At 52.4% G+C, this 27,153-nt stretch overlaps 1 protein-coding gene across 4 annotated transcripts in view; it reads right to left on the reverse strand.

Annotated features, from left to right (window-relative positions):
* Positions 1-1,110: 1,110 nt before the first annotated feature.
* The window catches only part of STX18 (syntaxin 18), an 83,828-nt gene continuing 57,785 nt past the window's right edge, over positions 1,111-27,153 (reverse strand). For all 4 annotated transcript variants that reach the window (XM_087828301.1, XM_016203718.2, XM_087828306.1 and 1 more), the window contains exons 2-11: positions 25,548-25,615; positions 21,280-21,395; positions 20,062-20,139; positions 19,841-19,907; positions 11,432-11,547; positions 9,271-9,359; positions 5,288-5,346; positions 4,395-4,464; positions 2,184-2,264; positions 1,111-1,483 (exon numbers count right to left, since the gene is read on the reverse strand). In XM_087828301.1, coding sequence (XP_087684427.1) covers positions 1,388-1,483; positions 2,184-2,264; positions 4,395-4,464; positions 5,288-5,346; positions 9,271-9,359; positions 11,432-11,547; positions 19,841-19,907; positions 20,062-20,139; positions 21,280-21,388 — 765 coding nt within the window. In that variant the 5' untranslated portion in view covers positions 21,389-21,395; positions 25,548-25,615 and the 3' untranslated portion in view covers positions 1,111-1,387. The remainder of the gene's footprint in view (positions 1,484-2,183; positions 2,265-4,394; positions 4,465-5,287; positions 5,347-9,270; positions 9,360-11,431; positions 11,548-19,840; positions 19,908-20,061; positions 20,140-21,279; positions 21,396-25,547; positions 25,616-27,153) is intronic.

Below are 27,153 nucleotides of genomic sequence, written 5' to 3' on the forward strand. Positions count from 1 at the left end.
CTATCTCCCTGCAGGTGGTCTGTTGGCTGACCAGGAATGTAGACCCACTGGCCCTTCTGTTACCCTCTGCCTTGAATAAATTTGCACCAACGGCCCTATTAGCAAGTTAGTTTTTAAAGAATTAGCTGGGTGGGAAAGTGAAGCTGTAATTGCTGGTAAGCCAAGGCTGCTTTAATTTCAATTTTGTGAAACAGATGTAACTCCTTTGATGTAAGAAGCAGGCAGGGAAAGGCGGGGGCGGGGCAGGTGGGGGGCGGGCTGGGGCGGCACCTCGCAAGCCAAGTTACAACATTTCAACTCACAATCTTTGTAAGAAAATTGTTTCAACCTGAATCTTGACATTAAAGTATATGTTTACAAAATTGCCAGTTAGATAAACTAAGTGTGTAAGACGATTAAATAGAACAAAGACACGCAGACATTTTCTTCCATGTTATTTGAATGTGTTGTTTTTGATGGACGTGTCGAAAGTGTCCCTGTTTTTTAGTAGATCAGAAATAAATGACAACAGTGCAAGACTTGTTGCGAGCGAGCATGGTGATCATGGCCACCTCCATTCCCGCTTCCTGAAACGCGCTTCTAACACGATGTTTTCTTTCTGGGTGTCGGGAAACAGGCCATGGCTGCGGCAGGCGTGTGCACTGCGGCACTCGCACTGTGGAGCAGTGGGGCGCACACGCAGTGATAACCATGTGCGAAAGGGTTCCCGCGCCCATCTATCTGTAGACAAGTCCACGGGGTCAGGGCAGGCCCATCTGTGTTTTCTAGTAGACGGATTTATTGGCTGTCAATTCTTTCACACACTGCTGACATTTTCTTGGCAAATAAAGACAAGGGTCCCTGAGGCTGCCAGCCCAGCGTCTGTACAGCACGCCTGTCGCAGGACCAGTGCAGGGCCGTCCGCACCCACTCTCAGGTGTCTCCTTGGACAGACGGGACTCCAGGTGTCCCGTGCTGGCCTGACAGGTATTCTCATCTTCTAGGGGGTCAGGTGCACAGCCAAGAGCGACAGGCCCAGTTCTCCGTGGCCCGTTCCTCTGCACGAAAGCTCCTTCGCCCAGAGGCAGGAGGTCAGGCCGCGGGAGGGCAGGTACTGCCTCCTCCGAGCTGGGACAGCTGGTGGAGACCTGGGTGGCCTCCAGTGAGACACAATGACCCATCTATTTCTCTACCCACCCAGCCTCTGACCCCCACACAGACCACTTCCAGTTTCTGGTCATTGTTTTTCTTTTTCAGCCACTAATGGGCTTAAAACCCCAGGTTTGGGTGTCCCTTTTGTGGGGTGTAGTTGTCCGTCTGGCCCCCACCCCCGCCCGGCAAATGGCTCTGTGGTAAAACCTGGTCAGGATCACAGCCGATGCCGAGGCCACGCCGCCTGCGGGCAGGACTAGCTGTCGTACCAGTCGAGGAAGAGCAGGGAGAAGGAGCACATCACCAGGAAGAACAGCACCCACACGCGGAAGCCTGCATTGTTCTTGATGGCCTGGGGACAGAGTATTTCCAGGTTCTGGGTGCAGAGCCCTCGGAGGCTCAGGACCGCACACCCTCCCCGGTGGTGACTACTGCTCATCCTGTGCTTGCCCTGGACAGACAGCTAATTATTAGGCAAACCAGAAGGTGGGTTTAAAACCCATGAGAAGACAAAGGGGTGGCAGCCATTAACTTGAATTTTCCTGCAGATTCTCCCAGGAGACCTGACACCCCAGAGGTGGCCCCCGTGCCAGGGTTGAGACCGAATGCAGACTCAGAGCACCATGCTGCCCTGGCTGGTGTCCCTGCAATGCGATGGCAGTGGCCTTAGAACAGTCCCCTGTCAGCCCCAACCCCAGGCCACACTCAGAATACAGGGCCACTCAGCAGAGTCGACGGGTGGTCTCCATACCCAGTGCCTGGCTCTGGCCCTTGCTGGGGGTCTGAGTTTCTCCAGTGGAACCCACCCCTGGGTTTGGGGAGCTGGTCAGACCCTTGCTGAGAGCACCTACGCTCTTTTGGAGGGAGGTGAGCACTGCCTCTTGGTGACAGTGGGGCCCTGGGCTTGGCAGGGGTGGAACGTGACCTCCCGGCACGTGGCGGGATTGGTCTTGTGGGCTCAGCCCCCACAAGGCTCTCAGCCCACCAGCGAGGCTAATGCTAGTGCCTGATTCAGTGTCGTGCCAAATCAGACTCAGGGCCCGAATACCCACCTCTCTGATGTCCTCGTTGCCTTCCTTGATGTTCTCGGTGGCCCCCACCACTAGCTGGTGGATGTTGTCGATCTCGGCTTCCTAGGGAAAAGCAGGGCAGGTGAGCACCTCCTCCCCGAGCGCACGTCACTGTACAAACAGCACCTGCCGCTCACCAGGGGCCGGTTCACACCCACAAACCTGGGAATCCTTACAGCACCCCGAGAGGTAGACAGCATCCCATGTTACAAAAAGGGAACTTAAGGCTCAGAGAAGTTTAGTAAGTTGCTCTAAGTCACACAGCCACCCAGTGGCAGAATGGGATTGGGCCCCAGTGCCTGCCCCCCTCTACCCCCACCTGCCGCCTCTCCTGTCCACCTGCCAAATAAACACCTAAGAGCCACTGATCACAGAGCTGCCTGCACCCCGTCGCCGCAGGCTTCCCTCCAGTCTCAGTCACTCTGAGTCCAGAGAAGCCAGCCTCAGGTGCACGTGCTCAAGACACATGCTAGCCTCAAACAAGCCCTGTCTCACCATCTCTAAAAAGGCTAAAACTTAAAAATCAAAATGGGATGCAGGGTGTTTGCAAAACATTTACTCCCAACACTTGGAAAGCTTCAGAAAGACGGGGTCCAGGTCTCCACGGGCACCTGGCTAAGCAGCACTCGGCACCGCGCAGCCAGTAAGGGTCGGAGTCTGGGAGCAGCAGCGGCTCCGTCCTTTATGGGAGGGGGGAGGGAGGGAGAGTGTGTATGAGTGTGTGTGCGCATGAATGTGGCACGTGAAGGGGGAGGGGAGCGTGCACTAGCCGTGGGTTTCTGGAGAAGCCTGACTGGTGTGGGCTGCAGGGAAAAGCAGCCTTCAGCTGTCTGGTCCCAGCAGCGAGTGGGACAGTCACAGGCAGGACCTAGGCAGGCTGCTCTGCTGCTTTCACCCGCGAGGAAGTGCAGCTTGAGAGAAGCTACCATGAACCTGGCAACGAAGGTGAGAATACCTGACAGACCTGGCTTCCCCCAGACCTAGAAACTCGAGAACCAGGGGAGGCGCCACCCTGTGCCCTGCAAAGCCTGCCCGGTGCTGGAGGCTGGGGGTGCGGAGCAGGCCCAGGGGCAGGACGGGGGGATGCTGCTGAGAGCGGGGTCAGCTCCTGGCTGGCACCGGTTGCCGCGGCAGCTGGGCAGAGTGCAGGCGAGTGCGCAACGGTGGGACGAGCAGAATGACCGACGGCTCCGACCAGGAGAACCACGCAGCATCCCCGGCACACAGGACACACCGAGGTGGAGTTCCCTTTGCCAGCGGCTACTGGCTGCGCCAAGACAGCATTATGTGACCAGGCCTGTCACAGCCACACCTAAAAGCCCCGGTTCCCAGGGACTGAGCCGCGGAATGACTGCCCTTGGTCTCCGAGCTCCCAGCAGCGGAGCTGCCTCTACAAACAGGTCTGAGTTCTGAGAGGGAGGCCCTGGCTTAACTGTGGTGCCAGGCGGCTGGACTGAGGACCCTCAGGCTTCTAAGCGAAGGCTCAGCATGTACCTGCCAGAGCAGTTCCTGCGGCTCACAAACCTGAGCGTCCACTGCTGTTCCCTTCCTGTGCCCGCTCACGGCCTGACTGGCTGTGGCTTCAGGGAGGCTCTGGGACGATCTTGAGCCCACCAGCCCCGTCGAACACAGTGGAGAGACGCCGTTTCATCTCTCAAGCCCTCCCCTCCCCCAGCCCACAGAGGCTAAAACAAAGGGCACGTTTAGAAGGTCTGTGAAGATTTGCCAGTTACTGGCCGGAAGAACTTCACAATTGTGGGCAGACAGGACATGGGAGCCCGCTTAAGGGAACCACCCCAGTTCCCGGGGGGCTGCACACCTGAGGGAGCCCGGACTGGCCTCCGGGAGGGTGGGTCTGGTTAAGAAGCTGCTGCCCATGAGGCCTGCAGGCTATGGCTGAACTCACAGCACGGGCCACTCCATTTTGTAGGTGGGGAAACGTAGCTCAGAAGGGCTACCCCGCTGATAGAGGGTGTGCGGAGCCAAGATCCACACGCCTCCCTCCTGGTTCCTGCTGTGCCTCCCCCCAAAGGCTGCCGCAGAGACCGAGAGGCGGTGGCCGCGGAGCTCCATGACGCCCACCCCACAGCACCCCGCCACGGGCACACAACGCAGACAGACCACTTCAGAGGTGTCCCGAGCTCTCAGTACATCCCTCTTTGAAGCTAAAACATAAAACTATTTTTTTCTTACCTGTTGTAAAACCTTTTCTGTGAATATCTCTTGAAGTCTGGAAATTTCAACCACTTTCCCTTCGATTTGCCTTCGTTAAAAAAGAGATTATGTAGTATAACCATTAGTATTTGGTAACCTCAACAGGAATGTTAGACATTTCTAAAGAAGTCTCTTAAGTGAAAGAGGAAACTCCTTGGTCCTGTCTGGAAGCAGGTGTCTGGGGGCAGCACTCTCCCCTTGTGAGGGGCAGAGGAGTGGGCTGGGCTGGTGGGCATCTAGAAGGGGCGCTGGCGTTAACCGCTGTCCCAGCACAAGTGGTGACAAGGGGCAGGAGACGAGAGGCTGAGGGCGGCGAGCTGAGCTCCCAGCCCAGGCAGAAGCAGAGATGTTCCTGGCTGTGTCACGGGGCCTCCCCCCAGACCAGATGAGGGACAAGAGACTTGGCCAGAAGAGGGAGGTGGAGCTGGGTGCAACGTCAGGACTCATTTCTTTAGGGTGTCAGGCTTTCCTCCCCGCATGCTCCAGGCTCCCAGGGAAACAGACCCTGCTGTTTCAGCAGAGGCCCGTCTTCTGTGGGGAGACAGGCCCTAGGGGAGCTACTGTGGGTGGCAGCTGCTCTCTGTCGCTGTCCCTCACAGGCCCCACTTCATCTCAGAGCAACTGATGTGTGGTAACTATATAGGGTGATTTGCAGCCACTAATAGGTCCCCAAATGGTGAGCACCTGGGAGCCCTAGCAGCAGGCCCCAGGCTGAAGGGAGCCCTGCATGTTGTGACCCCCACGTGGCTCGGGGGCTGCATCTGACCCAAGAGCCGTAGGTGGATGCCTGGGCACCACAGTAAGTGGAGCAAGTTCCGAGTTTCTGGAAGAGTTGAGATGAAGCCGCGAGCTCACGGGAACTACACACGTACCTCACTTCGTCAAACAGGCTGTTCATTTCTCCAATGAGGCGCTGGTTCTCTTGTTCAAACTGGGAGGAAACAAACACATTAAAGATGAAATCATACTAAATTCAAGTCTCAAAAGGGACACAGCCAAAGGCACATGTCCAGCACAGCGCCTACAGGGAAGCCTCTGGCCCATTCTCCAAGGATCACCAAGGAGTCACTCCCAGCACGGGGGACAGGCATGGCACACTGGAGACCCGCGTCAGGAACAAAATAGAGATGCACCGAGCAGACGGGCTGCCTGTGGCCTGGCCTCTGCATTTGACTCATTTGAGCGCAAGTGCCTGAGCGGACTCTGGTGGCTGTGACTGAGAGGTCGCCGAGGTGCTCAGCCTGCCATCCTGCCCCTCTCCTCCGGGCGCTCTCAGGCCCTTGCCTTCTGACTCCAGGACTGTTATTTTAAGTGGGGTAGTGAGGCTGAGTGGCTTTGCTGAGAGTGAGGACAGTGGCAGAGCTGCCCTTAGATACAGTCTGACTTCAGAGCCACGCCCTTGGCCACACCACCACGATCGGGCCCTGCCCGCCTCTCCGTGGCATCTCCTGCGATCCCTGCACACGCTGGCTGTCAGGCTCACGTGGATTTGTCCCAACAGGGGAGCTCCAGTGGGTCCCTCAGAGCCAGCACAGGCACCTTCCTCCTGGTCAGACTCAGCAGGGCAGACTCAGTCACCCTCTATCAGCCCCTCTCGAAAAGGCTCCCCTGCACTGACTCACACTTGCTCAGGACACGTCTCCCCTCCTGGGTGGGTGATTCCAGCTCGGGGCCTGACATTCCTCAGTCCAGGCCTCCTCTGCAGCCCAGACCACAGGGTGCAGGGGGCTGGCCACGCTTGGCAGGCTGCAGTGCAGGGCAGCCCCCTCCAGAGTACCCGTCACAGCCAGGCAGCTGCTGGCAGACCAACACTCCTAATTATGCATCAAACCGGCCACATAAGAGAATAAAAATCCCACTTTTGAGTTTGAAAGGATCAGCTCTGCTAATGGTGAACAGTTACTCAAGAGCCCAGTAAAGAAAAACATGACCACCTCACTACTAGGCGCGCTTTCGCCTCAGCTAATCCTCTCAGGTACTACGTGGGTGTTTTGTTTCTTTGGCAGGGGGCGTTTTTCTAGTGACAAAATGTGGCCCTGCCCTGCCCTTTTAAACCCAAAGTCCTTTCATGCTTTTAAACTGTCCTAGACAACACTAACCGTCTGAGAGGGTTTGCTGCTAGAATGGGCCCTGGGAACAAAGCCGTTTTGTTTCCTCCCAGCTCGTGGCCCTGGGGCATCACCTCGCATTTCTGTTCAGCCACGGTTGCTGAAGAGCTCCCGTTAGCATGGCGGGGTGGGATCAGACGCTGGCTCTGATTCCTTCCTACCACTGGTCCCCGATGCTGCCTGGGAAACAGCAGTCCCTGCGGGATGTGGAAGAAACCAATCCGATCGCGAGTGACAGGACTGGACAGGTTCCCCAGAGGCCACGGCTTTATGGACAGCAGCCCGCGCTCCGCGGGGCGGCCGCAATGAAGCTGCGGTTCAAAACCCAACCTGCTTCCCCAGCCTAGTGCAGCAGCCACTAGAGAGAATGGGAGATAATAGTACTTGACAGAATTGTTAGGAGGAGATGTGTGCAACTCACGCACAGGTAAGTTGTCACCCAGTGAGTGGTGCACAGTGAGCTCTCGCCTCCTGTTAACACTCTCTCTGGGAGTTGGACTCCAGATATGCAAAAGGAGTTCTTAAATGTCCTGAAGGCCCGTCCACGTCCCTGGTTTCAAATTCTACAGGACACTGTGACTCTGGGTATCCCCTCAGGCACGTGAAACGCGCACAGAGCCCTGGCGGGGGCCCAGGCAGCGGCAGCTATGCCTCCCCACAGGGACTTCCCAGGTGCAGAGCTGAAGGAGGCCCGGCTCGAGGTCGGCACAGGGACTGGGGTGCCTATGGGCACTGGGAAGACAGACCTGCCACAGTCTGTGGAACATTCACCCGCTCTGCGGGTCCCTGAAAGGGGGCGGAGAGCCTAGAAAATGGGTATGGTGGGTGAGCACAGCCCTGCAAACAGCAGCCAGCCTGCTGTTGTGGGCTCCCTGCCATGCCCCACTTCCCTCAGAGCAGACAGTGCCCCCAGTCACAGTGGTAAACATCACTGTGCCCAGGACAAGGGAGCCTTCAGGACAGTGGGGCCAGCGTCAGTCCCCAGCACAGGGGGTGGCACAAGTTAACAAACACTGACGTGCTCAGAGCGGTGCCTGGCCCACGGTGAGTTCCACGGGTGTCAGGTGATATTATTTAACTGCTTTATTACATTTAAAAGTCAGGGCCCTGGAAAGGGGTTCATCATCTGGTGTAGGGGATACAAACCCACATTGTAAACACATTGTTATAGAAGTACTTTTCCATCTAATCCTCCTTACTACAGTTTTTTAAAGAACTTACCTTTATTGTTGAAAGTATTACGCATGTCCCACTTTCTTCCCCCATCGATTCCCAAAAGAAAACCACTCCTACAAAGGCCTCAGAGTATTTGCATTGCAAAGAGCCAAGAGCAGCTCTCAAACAGGAGACTGGGAACCCTCAGGGCTCCGCCTGGAGAGCCAGCTGCCCCTAGGTCAGGAGCACACACCCAGGCCCTCTCTCAGCTCTCCCACAGGTGCTGTTTCTGTGCTGAACACACTGGTGGCCCTGCAACCCGAACCTTGATCTCACCTGTGCACTGTGACCCTGAGCCCTCCCCAGGGTCTGAACCCCAGCTCCCGCCATGTGGCACCCAGATTCTACCAACAATTCTCGTGTTCTCAGTAGCGTGAGCTGAACTTGGCCATAGAGCACAAGCCCTGCCAGTAGGTCAGCTGATGCTTCCAGGGCCACCTCAGGGGACAGGCTAGGGACGCCTTTCATGCAGATTTGAGAACAGAAGTCACATTCATGTCCTTAAAAGTTATCCCTAGGAATACGACACTAAATGCAGCTGGCTTCATCTGAGGCAGGTAAACTGGCTGTGGGCTCAGAACGGAGGCCTTTTCTCAATCTACCACCACAAAGCGACTTGGCTGCACTCAGCCTGACCACAACCACCTGCTCACATCAAACCCAAGGCATTAACGCACCACGGGTCATAAGTGGGAATCTACTGTGGAAATCACACAATACTCTGGAACATGCAGCAACTGCTCCTATGGGTGAACTAATGAATTATGCTGCCATTAGAGTGCTTAATTCATTGTTGTGCCCTGAGGAAAACTTCCAAGACGGTGGTTATGAATTATGACCACAATTTGCTACAACACTTTCCAATTTAAGACCAATACTGTGGTACTTCTTTCTCTTCATTTTCAGAGCTCAGCCTTTTAAAATAAGACTTGGTTAGACTGTAAGGTACAGTACTTAGCTAGTTTTCCCAGTTGAGAAAGAAGTTAACGGAACATTAAACAGCTTGTCATGAGAGGCTAGACGTCACAGCCTCTGCCCAGGCCGCCGGCAGGAGCACAGTGAGGGAGGCCTTGCTGGTCCTGACCACGTTAGTCTCGGACATGGCAAGGCCACGGTCACCGGCATTCCTGGGAGTCGCCGGGCACGTTTCACACCGTGATTCACTTGGGGCAGGACGATGAGAGGCCGAGTCAAGAGTCAGCAAGGGAAGAGGAGCCTGAACAGACGGACATTTGCTTTTCCTGTGCATCAGCTGAGCTCCATCAGCAGGCTTGCGGTGAACACAGTGGAGCTTGGCCAGCCCCCCGCACCCCACCCCTCGCTTCCACGTGAGGAGCCAGTGTTTGCCAGTTTAAAATACGTGAGAAGCATATTAAGAATTAGGAAATCTAGTGGACAAATTGTATCTAAAATATAATTTTAAAAACTCAGTATAAAAACGAGGGCAAGGGCATTTAGGATGACCTCCTGCTCAGTGAAATATTCTTACTAAGCTAGTTCAAAATGAATGATTAGGCAGAGACTAGCATTACCATTTGTATTTCTTCTGGAGATAGCTCGTCTTCACCTTTGCCATCTCCCCAGGTTCCCAACTCAGGCTGTACTTCCGTCGGAACCTTTTCTATTAGAAAGAAACATAAGTAGAAGGTAAATATTCATTTTAGAACAGGCTGGCTTAGGATGCAGCCGTGAAAACCATGGGAGGGAACAGTGTCTCACAGTGTGTCCATCTTCAGTTACCTGCTGGCCAACATTCAGGCTGGCAGCGTGACTGCTGTAGTGTTTAGACCTGTGTGTGTGCGCGTGTGCATGTGTGTGCATGTCTGTGTTGAGGTGTGTATGTGTTGGTATGTGAGTGTGTCTGTGTATGGGGGGAGGGGCAGAGGAGACCTACACACAGTTTCAGTACCGCACTGACTTCAGCAATAGTTGCAAACCAATTCTTCCGGACCCGCCTTTCCATGTATTTTCTTCAAAACACACACTCTTCCCTCTACTTTTTAAAGATTGCAAAATGTATGGGCATTTTCATTGTTAAAAAAAAATCACAGATACGCATAAAGAACACAGGAACAAACTGTCCCCTAATCTCACTCCTCTCCCAGAAGTAACCTGTTATGCTTTGATGTGGCCTCACAGACTTTCTCTAAGCACATTCAAAAACAGATACGGAACTCCCTGTGTCCCCCACCCCAACCCCAACCCAGAACTCATGGAGTTGTGTGTGTGGTGGTCTGTTTCACTAGAAGACCTCGGTGGTAACACACTGTTCTAAAACTTGCTCTTCATGAGTTAACATGCATCTCGGAGACCATCCTGTGCAGCAGGTCCACACAGATCTACCGCATGCTGTTAAATCACTGCACAGTGTCCCACTGTAAGGACCCGCTGTTCCTCCTGTAACCACAACTCCCCTGACCACCTTCTCACTGGATGCAGGTCTGATCCCCTGCTGGGTCAGGGGACGTGTGAGAGGCAACCAATCGATGTTTCTCTCTCCCTCTCTCCCCCTCCCTCCCTTCCATGCTCTAAAACGCAATGGAAAAATATACTCAGATGACGATTAAAATAAAAAATAAAATAAATAAAAAATGACTGTATGGCTGTTTTTGCCAGAACTGTTATTGTATCTATAAGAGACCTATTTATACGTAACTGGATATAATATAAAAATAAAATACCTACGTAATTTACGTATAAAAGACAGATGTATAGGAAACAGGCTGGAAGCAGCTTTGGAAGCTGATGCGGTGTTTTCTAGACAACATTCCTCAGGTAGGAATATCTACCTCTCGCTCAGCCCACCCGTCCCTGGAGCCTCTGTCTCCCGCTTGACCTCATTATGATCCATATCAAGCTTCTGCCTCTACTTCTGCGGATAACACAAGAGGAGGCGCCAGCAGAAGTCAGCCGAGTTAGAACCGCAGGCCTCAAGGGAGCTCAGGCACTCAGATGACAGGCTCCCCTGTGTGGCAACCTGCAGCCACGCTGCCCACCTGCTGTGAGAACCAGCCAATGCTCTGCGCAGGCCTCCAGCCGGGCCAGTGCTAGCAGACAGTCCAGACTCCTTGGCCCTCTGTGCAGTCGCCCCATCTGCCTTCCTGGCCTAATTCCCACCCTCCGCCCGTCGTGGGCTCCACCGATCTCAGTGTTCTCTTCACTGACTACACTCGTGCTTCCTGTCCTCAGGGTAGTAGCCATGTGTTCCCTCTGCCCAGGAACCAGGGCAGCACCACGAAACTGGGGGCAGGCTTCTCCCCTCCCCTAACACTCTCTCCACCCAGAGGTTGAAGGTCAGCTCCACACAAGGCCAATGTCGACAGTGCCCGAGGTCATGGGAACAGTGCACTGTTCATGGGTGCAGGGAGGCAGCACCCCCTTCCTGAGACTGACTTGAGCAGAGATCTTGATATCTCCTGATTCTGGGTCTAGTCCCACCCCACTGGACACAGCACTGCTAGCCCTGTCTCCTGGGCCCTGCCAGCTCCCAGGCAATGGGGATCCTCCCACTCTGTCCCTGCAGCAGCCATTAAGATCCAACTGAGACAGAAAAGAGGCTGCCCCTCCATTCCCTTTGCTTCACATGACTATAAACAGCACAGTGTCTGGGTCGGGCGCCTGCTTTTCTGCTTCATGTTTTTGCCAACAGGTCGCAGGATGGAGATGCAGGTGAGACTTGGGTTTAAGTCACACCTGGATACTCTTCCGTGACAGGTTTCTCTGCAGAGTCTTTTGAAGGATCCTGGGAAGCTTCCTCAGAAGACCCGGATTCTCTTGTCTTTGCATTTGCTTCTGGCTCCAGCTTAGACCTAAAAGTAATTGGCAACCATGTAATTCACTTAAGCAACAGAATTCCACCTTGACAACAGGAGGGAGTCACATGACCCAGCATGCACGTTCCGTGCCCCCACCGAGAGCAGAGATGCTGCCTCTGGGCCCAGTGGCCATTCTGACGCGCCTCTAGCGGGCACTTATTCCAGGGTCCTGGTGTTGCGGTCTGAAGGGTGAGGACTGGGCAGGGTGCGGTCAGCCTGTGCTGAAGCAGAGAATGAGGGAACCCGCCCCACACGTAACACGTGGGCAGTGAAGGCTGCCTCTTCCTGTTCAACAAATCCAGCTGTGCAAAGTGTTGCTGAACACACACACACACACACACACACACACACACTACATAACACCCCCCGCACACGCCCATTACATAACACCCCCCCACAACACATTACATAACACTGACCCCCCTGCACACGCCCATTACATAACTCCCCCCCAACACATTACATAACACACACACACACACACACACAAACACATTACATAACACCCCCCCCACAGGCCCATACATAACACTCACACCCATTACATCTCACACACACACACTACATAACACTCACCCCCCCGCACATGCCCATTACATAACCCCCCCCACAACACATTACATAACACACACACACACACATTACATAACACCCCCCCCACAGGCCCATACATAACACTCATACCCATTACATCTCACACACACACACTACATAACACTCACCCCCCCGCACATGCCCATTACATAACCCCCCCCACAACACATTACATAACACACACACACACATAACACCCCCTCACAGGCCCATACATAACACACCCATTACATCTCACACACACACACACACACACACAGGCCCATTACATAACACCCCCCCAACACATTACATACACACTCACACTCACACACACACTACATAACACCCCCCCCACAGGCCCATTACATGACACTCACACCCAGTACATCTCACACACACATTACATAACACATGTGTCAGTAATGTCTTTCAGTAATTTACATATAAAAGCACAGGTCTTTAAATATCCATGGGTGGGACCAGCCCGTCTCAGGAGCTGCACTCGGCACTGCCTCTGGCCCCTCCCACGCTGTGTCGTCACGTCCCACCTGCAGGGCTGGGCTCCATCTCGCCTGCTACCATTGAAACTGATGCTCTACTTGTCTCCCGTTGGCCAGCAGAAAACCCTTCCAAATGGCCTGTGTCCTTTCCACAAGTCCCTGTCACTCTCTGAGCCCGCCCCTGCTTCCTGGTACAACACAGTGTTCCAAGCTCATCTTAGCCTCACCCTGCCCCAGAGTCAGCCACTGCTCCACGAGCCCTGGCTCCTGGGAGCTGAACCGCTGCAGAGAAGCCCGGATCTGAGTGTTCATGTGCTTCTGCCCCTGGGCGTCAAAGGTTCCAGGCCCTCCCAGGGGACAGGGCTAGACACACACCTATGCACCTGCACACCTGTCCATACGCACATGTACAACCATACTATTTCTCATCTCTGTAGAGTGCAAGCCATGGGTTCACGCCACTGTCTTCCATTTCATCCAACACACAGGGTTCATGCCAGCTTTTCCTTTTCCCGTCTCCAGCAGCGAGAAGCCTGGCTTCCTTTATTGCTATAGAGTAGTTACTGTTTGATCAGTCCCTCTGTGTGTAACCAACCCGCCACCTCCCTGGCAGCCCCCCATGAGGATGCTGAGGCCCCTCCGCACTGCTCTGGGAAACTCCCGCCGCAGCTCCCCCGCCTCCTGCCGCCTCTGTCTGGGCTGCTCGGCTGCACTGCGCGCGGAGGACAAGGGCTTGACTAACTTTTACAAAAAGAGCTCTCCACTGCCGTCAGGCTCTGTGTCCAGGGCGCGCCGATGCGCCAGCTTCCGAGTGAAAACCAACAATAGCTGCAATGCGGCAGACGACCAATTCGGTGGTAAAAACAGATCTAATTATACACAGACTAGCTACTGAAACCCCTCAGGGAAGCTACAAATTATCTAGTTGAAGACAATTTGGAAAAAGTTGTCAGAAAGACCAGTTTCTGCCCCATGATTTATTTAAATTAACTTCTCTCACTGAAGGCAGAGACTTTCTTTCGGCAGCCACCACAGTTTCCACCTGGCCCAACATCTGTTTCCAGATCCCTTGTTTGAAAAACCTTGGGATTCTAGTTAAAAATTTAAAAGAACAGAGGGAGATAAAAAAAGAGGGCAAGAAGCAGATTTTTCCGTTTTGGAACAAGAAAATATGTGAGAGAAGTTCTTTGCAAACCTTAAAGCCCTATACAAACATTAGAGAAAAGTAATTCACATACCGGGTCCAACACTTCTTTTATGCCCCAGTAAAGGCGCCAGGCAGGAAGAAGACATGTTTGGCATGCAGTAAGATGGCACAATCATGCAGAAAGTGGCTTTCACACTTAGGTGCCCCTCAGGCACAGGCACCGAGCGCTCCCAGGAGCAGGGAGTCTAACGCTACCCTAAGCCACCCGCATTGCAGCCGTCCACTCGCTGCACTAGGCCACCCGCACCATGGCCGTCCACTCGCTGCGCTAGGCCACCCGCACCATGGCCGTCCACTCGCTGCGCTAGGCCACCCGCACCATGGCCGTCCACTCGCTGCGCTAGGCCACCCGCACCATGGCCGTCCACTCGCTGCGCTAGGCCACCCGCACCATGGCCGTCCACTCGCTGCGCTAGGCCACCCGCACCATGGCCGTCCACTCGCTGCGCTAGGCCACCCGCACCATGGCCGCCCACTCGCTGCGCTAGGCCACCCGCACCATGGCCGCCCACTCGCTGCACTAGGCCACCCGCACCATGGCCGTCCACTCGCTGCTCAGATGTTTATATACTGTGTGCAAGGTGGTTTTCAGGCCAGTGCTACTCAGTGCGGTACACGACCAGACCAAACTAATGAGCTGGCTGTTACTGGTCTGCTATGAGATTGTACATAAATGAGGAACAAGCACTGGAAACTCTGTAGCAATCTGACATTGACAGTTAATCATGGGCTCATCTCCAGCTCAGGTGTCATTCAACTCCTGCAGTGGGTCCCCTATGGCACAAGCTGTGAATGCGTCCTGCACAGTTGACACACCTCAGTTCATGATGACTGCGAAGAACAAGTAATGGAAGTGGCCCTTCGTCTTGGGGAGCCTGCCCTAAGGAGGGTCGGCACACCTCTGTGAGGGCCAGCAGCACAGGCTTCAGGCTTTGTAGACCATACATGGCATCTATGCCATGTTTTTCTTTTGTTTAAAAAAACCTTTAAAAATATAAAAACCCTGCTTAGCTTGAGGGCCCTACAAAAAGAGGCCACGGGCTAGTGCTGGCTCGCGGGCCATGGCTGCCATCCTTTCAGGGCGATGAGCACAGCTCCTGTGTGGGCAGCGAAAAAGAAACTCCGGGGGGGGGGCGTGGGGACACATTTTCAGGTGGTAGACACAGCTAATAACACATTTTCAGCTGGTAGACACAGTTGATAACACTGTGCTATATAACTGAAATTCGCTAACAGAGAACTTAAACGTCCTCACCAAAAAAAAGGTAAATATGTGAGGCGATGGATGTGTCCGTTAGCTAGATGGCGGGATCCCTCACCGTCACTCACCACGATGCACACTTCAGTAGCTCACAACTTTATTTGTCAATTATTCTCAATAAGGAATAACTTAAAAAAAGACAAATTCATCTTAATCATCCTGTTTTTCTTCATCTTAATCACCATCGCCGTCATTGCCGTCATCACTGAGAAGCCGGCTGGCTGAGCCCTCCCTGCGTCCGGGCGCCGGGCGAGGGCCGCGGACCGGCAGAGGGAGGGGCCGTTCTGCCCTCACAGCCTGCGGGCTGGCTGGGTAAGGACTGAGCCACAGACAGGAGAGAAGAGCACACTCCTCAAGGACCAAAGAAGTGGAGAGAGAGTGTGCTGCGAGAGCACCGTTATTTTGTTGTTTTTTTAAAAAAAGGAAGAAACATGGAATGCAGCAAATGTCTGGTCTTTTGTACTAACCAAGGGGGTGAGTAATAACTAACTCAAGGTCACACCCCTGGCCGCGGGCTGAGGCAGGATTCTGTGGTGGGTTTGCCGGGGTCTCAGAGCGAGGGCTCCGTGGCGAGCAGGGGCCCCCTCTGGGAGATGCGGTCAGGCCTGCAGGGACTCAGAACGAACAAACATTTCCACTCCAAGCACATCCCTGCCACAGTGAAGGAGACGTGCTTGAACGATGTACTGAAAACCGTCAAACATGAAGGCACGTGAGCCGTGGGTGGATACAGGCCAGACATCCTGCCGCTCGACAAGACAAAACAGCTGTTTGGAGAAAGACCTAATACTGAGGTTGGGACCTGCTGCTGGACTTGTGTATAGTTCATTATGCCTTCACAAAAAGGATCCTGTGCAGTAGCAGAAAAGAATATCAGAGGCTAATTCTGATTCCCAGATCGCTACCTTAGACATCTCCCCCAAGAGAAAGCAAGCCGACGATACACAGCCTGGTTGCTTTCTGGAAAGGGGGAATGTTCCTGATTAATTCAGATGGTTTTTAATGAGACTATACGCTTAGGAGGGCATCTGATGGCCATTTCAACTTGAATCATAACCAAACCATGCTTCACAGCGGCCAGGAGGGTAGAGGGCACGCTTCAAGCCCTTTGGGATGCCAAGGCCACCTGTGCAATGTTGTGTCCAACAGTGGCCCACAGCCCTGCCTTCAAAGAACTCACAGTCTTGCAGCAGGAGAAAGAGCAGAGGTGAGACCCCATAGCAGTTACCACCACCCCTCAGGTCCAGCTTAGGGCAGGCAGCAGCAGGTGTCACTGTCAGCTCAGACAGTGCAGTGCAGGGGACGGGAAGAAGAGTCCCATGTGACAACGGTACTGTCCTTCCAAGGAAATAGTCACGATGGGAAAACGCGGGAAGATCTGCTGAGACTCCTTCTGACTTAAGGAGCAGCACATCGGCACCCAGTGTGGAATAAGAACTCTCTGGTAGGCTAGACTAGTGTGGCTCCGACCTTCATGAAGATAGACACCAGCACAGAATACCCCTGCTCCTCTACTGCAAAAAGCCACTCAGACTGCTCCTTAACTAGCAAATACCCTTTTCTTTCACCAAGAACAAAACAAATACAATAGTAGCAGCAATGCCATAACACACGAGCACTTGTTTCTAAATCTATTTTATAAGAATTATTTTTAGCAATAATCACCACCAACCAAAACAAAATATTAACAATAAAGAACCCACCAATCCAACCTGACAACAAACAAACTCCACTCACGCTCACATTATCTCCAAGACATGTGTCATGTGTCATTTGTTCATCACAGTCCTTAAAGAGTGGCGCCCCCAGACCTGAGCAGGCACTGGGCTGCGCAGTGGGCTGAGGTGGAGTGACAGCAGCTTTCTGAGTGTGTCACCCGACAGTGACAATGTACAGGGAACCTAGAGAACAGGGCCCCTGACATGGCCCACAGGAACTGGGAATCTACAGAGCAGGAAGCACCTCCACCAGGGCTGGAAGCGGGGACAGGAGTTCGCTTGCCAGGTGAATGGGAGAGAGAGGCAGAGACTATAACATATACGAAGAGCATTCCGGGCAGAGAAGTCAGCAAGGATGGCAGCATGAGAGCTTCACAGAGCCAGGCCCCTGGAACACCAAGTGCTGGAGAGCGGCCAGAGCACACACCCGAGGGGCCCAACTGAAACAAAGGCTGAGGTCACTGTCATGGGCCCGAATGCCACGCTGTGCGGGTGCGCTCCGGAGAACACGGCGGCAAAGGAGAGCTACCGCTGCGAGTGCTCTGGTAGGTCCTTCTGGATCGAGACAAGGAAAGGACGAGCTGGGAGGGGGACCACAGTATCTCCCTCAGGGTCCTGTGCTCAGAGTAACTGGCACAGGGCGGCTCTCTGGCAGGAGACGAGGCTGCACGTCACTGTCTAAATGAGGACAACTCCCATATGATTGATTTTAATTTGTGAAAACAGCTGCTGAGACCCAGGGCCTGAAGAGGCAGCAGCAAAAGCCTCTTCTAACTTTACCTGGGCTACTTGGTAAGTCTCAAGTGTCAGGGTGCGCCTGGGACTAGATGGCAGAGACTGGCATCTCTCCCTTTGGTGAGAACTGGTGACCACATTGTCTCGACAGTAAATCCCACGTCAGCAGGGGCTGCCCTCCCCCAGGACTGACCTCAAATATTGCCTGCTCTCCTCCCCAAGCCCAACCACTTTCTCCCTCTCTAATCACGTCCCCAGACCTGTCCTTATAACACCCAACAAGCCCACTGCTCAAAATATCTGCTCCGACTACCCTGAGGTTCAAATCATAGTCCAGCTGTGTGATGCTGGGCCAATAACCCAGGTTCTCTGAGCCTCAATTTCTCAGGATACTAATAATTATTAATATGAGTGGTTGTGAGGGTTAAATGAAATAAATTAACATACTGCCTGATAAATGCTTACTAGTAGATAATAGGACACATTAACACATAGTAACTACTCATACAAGTGTTCTACCTATATCGACTCAGTCTGTTCTCACAACAACCCAACAAGGCAGGTATTATGAATTTTCCCATTTTACACAGTGAAGTTAAGCGAACTTCCCAAAGTCACACAGCTTGTAAGCGGCAGAGCCAGGATTTGAACACAGGCTGTCCGGCTGCAGAGTCTGGGCTCTGAGGCAATAGGCTATGCTTCTCGATAGTTCCATCTTGCCCTCTGAGCTTGGGCTGGCCTCACTGATTGTGACATATCCTGATCAGGTTGCTAATTTTCATGTTTATATAGCAACCTAGCATGACTCTAAGCTCTGTGAGGGCGAGACTTTTCATCTCTCGCTTCTCTCTGCCTATGCTCTCGGGCCTGTGTAATAAGTAGTATCTACTTCTCTCTTCCACAGATGCTTCTAGTGGTTGGGACTTGCAATTTCAGATGTTTCACACATGTACACAAAACAGTCAATGCAGCAGGCTTAAAGCTATTCTCCTCAGAAAGGCTACTTGCAAGCTTAGCCCTTGGCTGGTCTAGGAACCTGGGCTCGGCTCCCACCACCCCAGCCGATGAGGGTGGCTTGCTGTACAGAACTGCTGTACCAACAGTGTGGCTCATGCTGAGCACGTGCCTTTGTGCTGGAAGTCCGCAGTTTGGTGCAGGCCAGGCAACAGGTGCCTACCTGACCAGCATCCACTAAAATCCCCAAGCAGTGAGTCTCAGCTGGTGGACAATTCACACGAATTGCCACAGTCACATCCTGCTGACTCCCTAGGAGAAGACTATGGGAGCGTGCTCCTGGTTTTCCCTGCACTGGCCTGCCCACCTCTTCCCCTTGCTGCTGGCTCTGCACCCTCCCACGTAATGACTCACAGCCCTGGGCAGGCTGTGTGCTGAACCCTTTAAGTCCTTCCAGCAAATCACCAAGCCTAAGGGTGGTGCTGGGACCCCAACAATAAGAAATCAGAAAATGTCCCCAAACAGTATGTGCTGTTACCTTCTGAAAGAACGCCCTAAAATCTTTCCAACGTGAGAATGACCAAGAGTCAGATCTGGGTCCAGCTCCATGTTCATCAGGATGCAAACCCGGGCCGGCTAAGCAACTGTGAGGACCGTTCCCCGTGCTCTGGAAGCTGGCCCACAGCCCAACAGGGAGGACAGACCGGGGACACACAGGTACCCGGGCAGACACTGGGGTTGGGCCCGGCTGCATCCTGGCTACGTGGCCTCAGGCAGGTCATTACACCTGCTGGGCTTCTGTGTGTTCACCTGCACTAAGCAGGGTTAGTGCTAGAGTGGGGCAAGTGCTCTCTGGAGGGAGGAGCAGGGCACAGGCGCTGCTGGGAAGGCCTGGTGGGGGGCACTGCCCACTGTGCTCAGCTCTTCCCTCAGGAACACGCTTTCAGAGACAGCAGGTTGTGGGGGTCAGAGACCCAGGCAAAACGCCTAAACTGTGCCAACCTCAAGGGTTACTAAGACAACAAAATGGGTAGGGGCACTAATTTTGGATCAAGACCCTAGGCTCAAATCCCACCTCTGCTCCCGCCTGGCGGTGGGACCCTGGGGTGAGTTACCTGACTTCCTGAGCCGCAGCCTCCCCACCAGTCCCGCTTCCCAGGGCTGCTGTGAGCGAATACGGCCTAGCACAGGGCCTGCCACACAGTGCGTGTTCAGTGAGCACCACTCCAGTGCCTGTGCAGAAACTTGCCTGGCCTACAGCAAAGCCTGTGAACTTCGCATCATCGTCATCGTCGTCACTACTGTTAACTAGGAACCTGCCAGGGACAGTACTCACAGTCTCTTCTTATCCACCACTCGCTTGACGCGGATGGCTCTCTGCTCCGAGTACAGTTTACAGACTCCTGTGGCAGGGGAAACACCAGAACACAGACCATGTAACACGGCTTCTCGGGCAAAGGATCATCAAATACAATGAGACACTGCGGTCCTCAGCCAGCAAAGCCAGCTGTGCACCTCATCTACTGTGAATGCCACATTGAAGCGGAAATGAAATACTTTTTAGGTAATCTTCAGTGAAGTCCAGAATGGCGCTCCTGTGCTCCTTCACTTGCTGTGAGTGGATCTCCTTGTGGGCTGCAAGAGAAAGGACAGCACTCAGGTTCCCGCACTCAGTTATGCTGAAGAACCTGCCAGCTCCTTAAAACGGTCTCTTTACTGAAAGTATTTATTTTTCTTTTAATATATTTTTATTGATTTCAGAAAGAGGAAGGGATGGGGGAGAGAGAGGGAAACATCAACGATGAGAGAGAGTCATTGACTGGCTGCCTCCTACATGCCCCCTTCTGGGGATCGTGCCCAAAGCCCAGGCATATGCGCTGACCAGGAATTGAACCTCCATCTTCTGGATCATAAGTCGATGCTCAACTGCTGAGCTATGCCGGCCAGGCTGAAAGTATTTTAAAATCCAACTATAAACAAGTGCCCAGTCAAGTGACTGCATTTTTAAGAGTAAGAGTATCAGGCTTTGAGATAGAGAGAAACCTGTAGAAAAACTGCAGTCACAGAGCAGACGGTTTTGCAGGATGTAAGGGTGGAACATGACGCGCCCACCTGAGAGCTGACCCATCTGTACTAATAGCATCCAAGGCTCAAGCTGGCCTTCAAGTACACGTTTAGATCACACTCGGATCACATGCTCTCGCTGTCTGAGTGGTGCTGTCAGCCTGGGATGCCAAGTCCTCTCCCCTCGGCCACTAAATCCCAGGCCCCATAGACATCGAGTCAACCTCCCTGGATGCCTAGCCTCAGGATGCCTCTCTCCTGCAAACTCACATCTTCAAGCCTGAGCCATTTACTCTGGTAGGACGGCCCCCATGTATTGAGAGGTGAGCTCCTGCTGTGTGTGAGTGGTATTTTACATATATAACAACTAGTAATGCAAACAATCAAAGGCAACTATGATTATGCACATGAGGAAGCACACGCATACACACACACACACTCATCTTCTCTGACCCTGGCCCCTTAGTGAATTTTTAGTTCCATTTGGAGAGGTCCTTTCCACCTCCCTCCTCCCATTTATTCAACTTGAATTATGGCCTTTTCATTACTTCTGTAGGCTTAGGTTAAAACAAGGACCAGGTAAGAAGGATTTAAAGCTTTGAAACCTGAGTCTGAACAGGCACAGAGGGAACTCTACCTGGCAGTGCCATAAGAATCTGAGGAGCTTAAGAGAGTCATGGTTGCCCGTCTGCACCTCTCAGAACCCCTCACCTTGATTTCTCAGCTGCTGAATTGCTTCTGAGCAGGTCCTCATGAATGTCTGAGCGTCCTGGTCTATCTGGTCTCGCTCTGCGTCAGTCATCCTCACATATTCAGACATGATATGGCTAAAAAGAGAGAGAACAGGCATGTGGGGCAAAATTAAAGGGCAGCAGCAAGTGAGCACATATGTAGCCTGATGGGGTGCGAGGGAAGACAAGCTTCACTACTGAAGCGACACCCACGCTGAGGCTTGAAGGAGGAAGAGGGACCAGCCAGGCTCAGAGAAGAGAGCGTTCTAGATAGTAGAACCACACTCGGAAGGCATCAGGTAGGAAAAGCACCTGCAGAGACCAGACTGGAGCAGCCCAGTGCAGGGAGGGGGAGGTGGGCCTGGGAGGTGTCCAGCAGGCGAGAAGCCTCATTAAGAATGCGGCTTTGAGCACAGGGGCAGCCACTGCAGGCATCCACACAGCACAGGGACAGAGGTGGGTCTGCGTCAGGGCTCTGGGTGCTGCCTGGGAACGGTGTGGACACTACCTGAGGCTCCTCAGAGGGGTGGGAGAGGTTGTCTCAGGCTGTAACTTTTTCCCACATTGACAAGCAGTAAAAGAGCATTTAGAAGCACGGTTCATCTACCCTGCTGGTTAGTTACAGCCCCTCAGTCATGAGCCAGTGAAGGTGCTCACGCTGGGTAATGAGCACCTGGAAGCTCCAACACCTGCTCACCTCCCTGAGACCAGGCAGGGGCAGCTTCACTGCCTATGACACCACCCGCCCAGTTCAACACGCCAGGCATTACAGCTGGAACTACAGCCACCAAATACCACGCCGAAGGAACACAGGTAACATTCAGACTCAGGTCATCCCGTTTCCACCCGCTAGCCCCCCTCACTGAGAGTAAACAGAGTTGCTCACCCCCACCCCACCGGTGGCCTTGCTTCCTGCCCCATGCCCTCATCCACATCACTCCCGCCAAGCTGGCCTCCGTGCTGCCCCTTGTTGGCACCCTCTGCCACAGCCTGGCATGCTCCCAGCAGATGTCCCCTTGCTCTTCCCTCGGACCTCTGCTCAGATGGCCTAACCAGGGCCAGCTTCCCTGGCCGCTCTCTGTGCTCATTCCGAGCCCTCGCCGTCCCTGAGTTCCAGCCCTGTGCCAGTTATTGAGCTCTCGTCTCTCAGCTCCACAGCTACCCTGCTACATGCCGCTTTGTGGTCGGGGGCTGGGGTTCTCCAAACCACAATGCTACTAGACACCCAGTCCTCCTGCCTTATCTTCTTCATAGTGCTCATCGCTCCCTGAAATTACATACTGATGCCTAGCTCCCTCCATGAGGATGCATCCTCATGAGGTAGGGAATTTGTTTCTCCGATACCTAAAATGGGGTCCAGCACATAGTAGGTGTGCTAATATTAGCTGAGCACTTACTATGGACCAGGCACTATTCTTAGTGCCTTTCATGCACTTTACTTATTTAATCCTTGCAATTCATTCGTGCACTCAATTTACCTACACTCCAACCCGTGTCAGGCACTGTGGCAGGAGTTGGAGGTCAAAATTGAATAAGGCTCATTTCTGAACCCCACAGAGTGTACCACACAACAGGGGAGACTGACCCAGAAATTCTGAATTATTGGAGCCTCAGCTCAGTGAAATGGAGAAGTCCTAAAGGTTAACTCAATAAAACTGATCACACATTATATGTTAACCTTTTAAATTAGAAATTAACAAAATTAACAGTATGGTTATCCTATTAGTAACAGCAACAGAAACCAAGAAAGTTTCCCCTCCAAGTGGTACTTTTTTGTTGCCAGGATGTTGCAGAAATGGTGCATCTACCAGAAGTGGAGAAATTATTTTTAAATGAAATCATTCGAGACCCAGCCAGAAGCTACCTAGGTTGCATGCTGTTCTGCTCCAGTAAAATGTCATTATTTAAAAAAATTAAATGGGTCAATAAAGTCTGAGCTCTATATTATGGAAAAAAATTACAGCTTCCTAATTATGTCAAACTAGCACAGCCTTATGGATCTTCAGGCGATATCTCTACACATGTTCTTTCAATTCCACCGTCATACTCCATCCAAAATGCGGCTGGAGCAGGTGAGGCCAGCACAGGGCTGGCAGGAGGGGTAGACGAGAAAGGCCTCAAACAGTCCACGTTCTGGGAGGGAGAGCTTACAGGGGGAAGAGAGGGCGGCCTGGCTCCTCTGGAGAGAATATAGGGCACTGAGGGCAACGCGTCTTCTCCAGTCCCCCAGTCCCCGAGGTTCCCTGTGCATCACTCCCCTAGGAAGCCCCCCAGCCTCCCTCCTTCCCTCAGCCTCCTGCCTCCCAGCCCTCCCACCCGAGGGGGCAGGGGTTCCCTGACAGCCTGGCAGAGGAACTGGGCAGGAATGTGGACACACGTCTAGACACAGCTCCTCTCCCTCTGGGACCAGCCTGCGCAGAACAGCAGAGGGTCTGTTCCTCTCTCGCTCACGTATTATAGAGACCTGCCCTGCTGTCTGTGCTCCAGGAACTGACTGTTCAGTGGTACCAACAACCAAGTGAGTATGTTTAACTCTGGAGCTGCATTAAGGCCACCTGCCTGCAGACCCAAGCTCTGCTCGCCACCCCAGATTTCACTAGCGATAAAACTGACAACACATCCATCTCCATCACCGCTGACCTGCCTCCTGCGTCCCACCTCTCTCTCCTTCCCTCCCTCCCACCTCTCTGGTAGGAAACAGGTGCTTTCTTTTTAAATGTCCACCCCCAAATGCATCACAGGTCAAACAGGTTCCAAATCAACTACCACTCACCGAGGGGCTTCCATGTGCCAAGAACTCTCATTTAGTCCTCGTAAGAGCACTGTCCCCATTTCACAGAGACGTGGCCAGCCCGAGGCCGTGGAGCAAGCTGCATGTGCCTACACGATTAACACTCTAACACTTGCGGAGCTCACGCTGGCTCCCAGGTGTGCCCAGCCCCACAATCCATGCTCTTCCAAAAGGACATCAGTTGGCAGTGACAGGCTGCGACCAGGAAAAATATGAAGGCTTCACCCAGCTGGAGGCCTTTTCAAGGCAAAGGGACATTAACAATGGATTCCGCGAAGAGCTGGAAACTGACGGTTTATACCAGTGTGGTCATGTTTTCCAAAATAGCTGTAGCTTCCATTTTTATGGACGATGGAATTAGTACTTGATACACAAACACACCTTTAGAAATGAAGTGTACACTGCCATCTAGTGTTGACCAACCAACGATTTGAACCAAGAACTTAACAAATAAGGTCTTCTTGGTACTATGCATTAGGATAATTATTTTAGTTTATTTTAAAATTATACAAATAAAATACACTTAAATGTTAAGTCGCCTATGTTGTTTCAGTAGATAAAGCAGCAGGGGTTATTTAAAATTCACCTGAGGTGTTGTTATTTTCTCTGTTAAAGTTTATACAAAACATTTTCATTTGTATGTAGGGCGTCCCCCAAAATGCATACACACATTTGAATAATTACAAAGGCAGAGTTTATTAAAATGCATTTAATTTTCAAAATTGAGCTATCAGCTGTTAAAGTGTGTATATATTTTTTTGGGACACCTTGTATATTGACAAGGTTTTAAAAACCCAGAGGGTTTCCTTTCTTTCTCCAGCTTTGTGAGCAGAGGGGTCTGGAGGGTGAATACCCTTGTTTCATGGAAATGAAGTCCTCTCAAGATGTTCCCGATGACATAATCTCCTAGGTCTAATCCAACTTCCCATGAACCCACCTAACACATGTGACTTTGCCCTGTGCACATGGAGGGTGCACAAGGAGACTGGATATGCACGCAGCACTCCCGTCTGCAGAGAGTGGCAATCTGTTCCAGAAACCACCTCGAAGCCTTGGTTGAAATGTTTTCTCTTTTTAAAAATCAACCAAAACCCTTGCTGGAGGCAAACGTTCATCTCTCCAGTGGCATTTTTACATGGCTGGCATCATCCTTCGTCTGTTTATACATAGTTACTGAGTGAGATGTTCTGTCCCACTCTCCTCTGTGTTCACAACAGCATGGTGCATACAGAGACGCCAGTACCTGGGAGCATCAGGACAAGAGAAGTGGCTGTGGGAGATAGGGACTCGGAGGACGTGGGGCTCTGGCAGGGCCCACGCTGCTTTGGGAGTCCCTGTGCTCTGTAGGCACCACTGCCAAATTGATCTTCCCTGTTATGCCTCTGAGTTATCAAGAAAAAGGTGAGAATATAGGCATGGAAAAGGCCAGCAAAGCATGGCAGAAAACAGGCACTTACCTATAAGCATTAATATAGTCTTTCCTGTGCTCCAGAAGAAAGTCTCTCAGTTTGCCAATGTGTGAAATCTAAAATTAAAAGAAAAAACTAGTTTATATAGAGAGATGGATGTTACAATCACATGTAATAAACTTTAAATGAACAGAGAATGGAATGAAAGATTTTGAAACTATAAAATGGACAACTTCGGTTTTAGACTCTCGTATAACCGCCCACGTTCCTAGCCTTGGTGTCTTTTTAATGGTCCTTTCTTCCTCGAATTGCTATGATCTATGACATTATGAAGAAATGGTCTCTAAGGAACTTCAAGATTATGTGGAATAATGCATGTCTAGTATCTACACAGCATGTGACCAGTAAAGGCCAATTCCCCTTTTTATGTGTCTTAATCTTAAACTGTACAGACAAGTGTGCTAGGGGATGGACCCCAAGGCTGGAGCTCTTACATTTGTTAAAAGGGTCCATGCTGAGCAGCAGTTACGAGATTCAGGGCCACGGTTCATCCCTGCACAGCCAATCCCGGTCTTCCCTATGGCCCACGTCCATGATGAACACAGAGAACACAAGAGTACAGAGGATTCTATTTGTGACGGCTGGTTTCCAGCATCATAAAAACCTAAAGGACCTACCACATGTCAAGCGCTGTGCAAGAAGCTATGAATTAAAAACAAAGTAAAACAAGGTAGGAAAAAACCAAGGACTCCGGTGAACATGGGTGAGAGTGTTTCCAGGAGAGAGTGGTTAGCCAGGCCGGTGGCCAGCTTGGTCCTCCAACCCCTGCTCAACCAGCTTCCTCTTAATGTCTCTAGACTGATTCTGGACACACCCAGCGCAGCCTGGAGGGTCTGCTCAACTTCATCTCTTCCATGAAGGTTCTGTCAAGGCCCACAGGCTGGTTTTGCTCTGCTCTGCACTTGGGAACATTCTGCACCCCCACCCCCCAACCTGGCGCTCACTCCCTTATACCTGGCCATCCTCTGCCTCAACTTCTACATGTGAGTGTGTTAGGGGATCATGAGCCATGCAGGGGAGGCTGCCCAGCTTCCCAAGCGGGTCTGAACACCGCATGCAGCACAGGAAGGGGTAAGTATCTGTGGAGTGAGTATATGTCTGAGTACAAAAATGGTGCTTATCACAAAGTAAACATCCAGCAGTTGTGTGGAGCTCAATCAGTAGGGGTTCAGCTAAATTTCCTACAGAGTGGGCTAATCATAAATGCAGCTCAGAGACGTGCTCTCGGGCATTTTCAGAGCAAAAATCAAAGAACAAGCTAAGTGTTGCTCAATCCTCACTTACTTACCAGATACCAGGGGCTGAGCCTGCCCAGGGGCCTGGCTGCCAGGGGTCTGTGCTCACAGCCCATGCCTCGTCCCAGCAGCTGTGGGTGGACCCAACCTCACTGCTCTCGCTCAGCAGTCTGGGAAAATGAGCCTCACAGGAGCTACAGTAAGTGAATGGCAGAGCCCGCACTCACACTCGGGGCTGCCAGAGTTCACAGTCGGCATGTTTCCCAGCCACCGCAGCTGCCTTCCTCATATCCCCGGTCCTCTTTTCCACTTAAACTGCATTATAAAACCTGAGTTTTAAGTCTGGTGGGAAAAACATT

Source organism: Miniopterus natalensis, chromosome 1 (genome assembly GCF_054644295.1).
Source record: "Miniopterus natalensis isolate mMinNat1 chromosome 1, mMinNat1.hap1, whole genome shotgun sequence".
NCBI lineage: Eukaryota > Metazoa > Chordata > Mammalia > Chiroptera > Miniopteridae > Miniopterus > Miniopterus natalensis.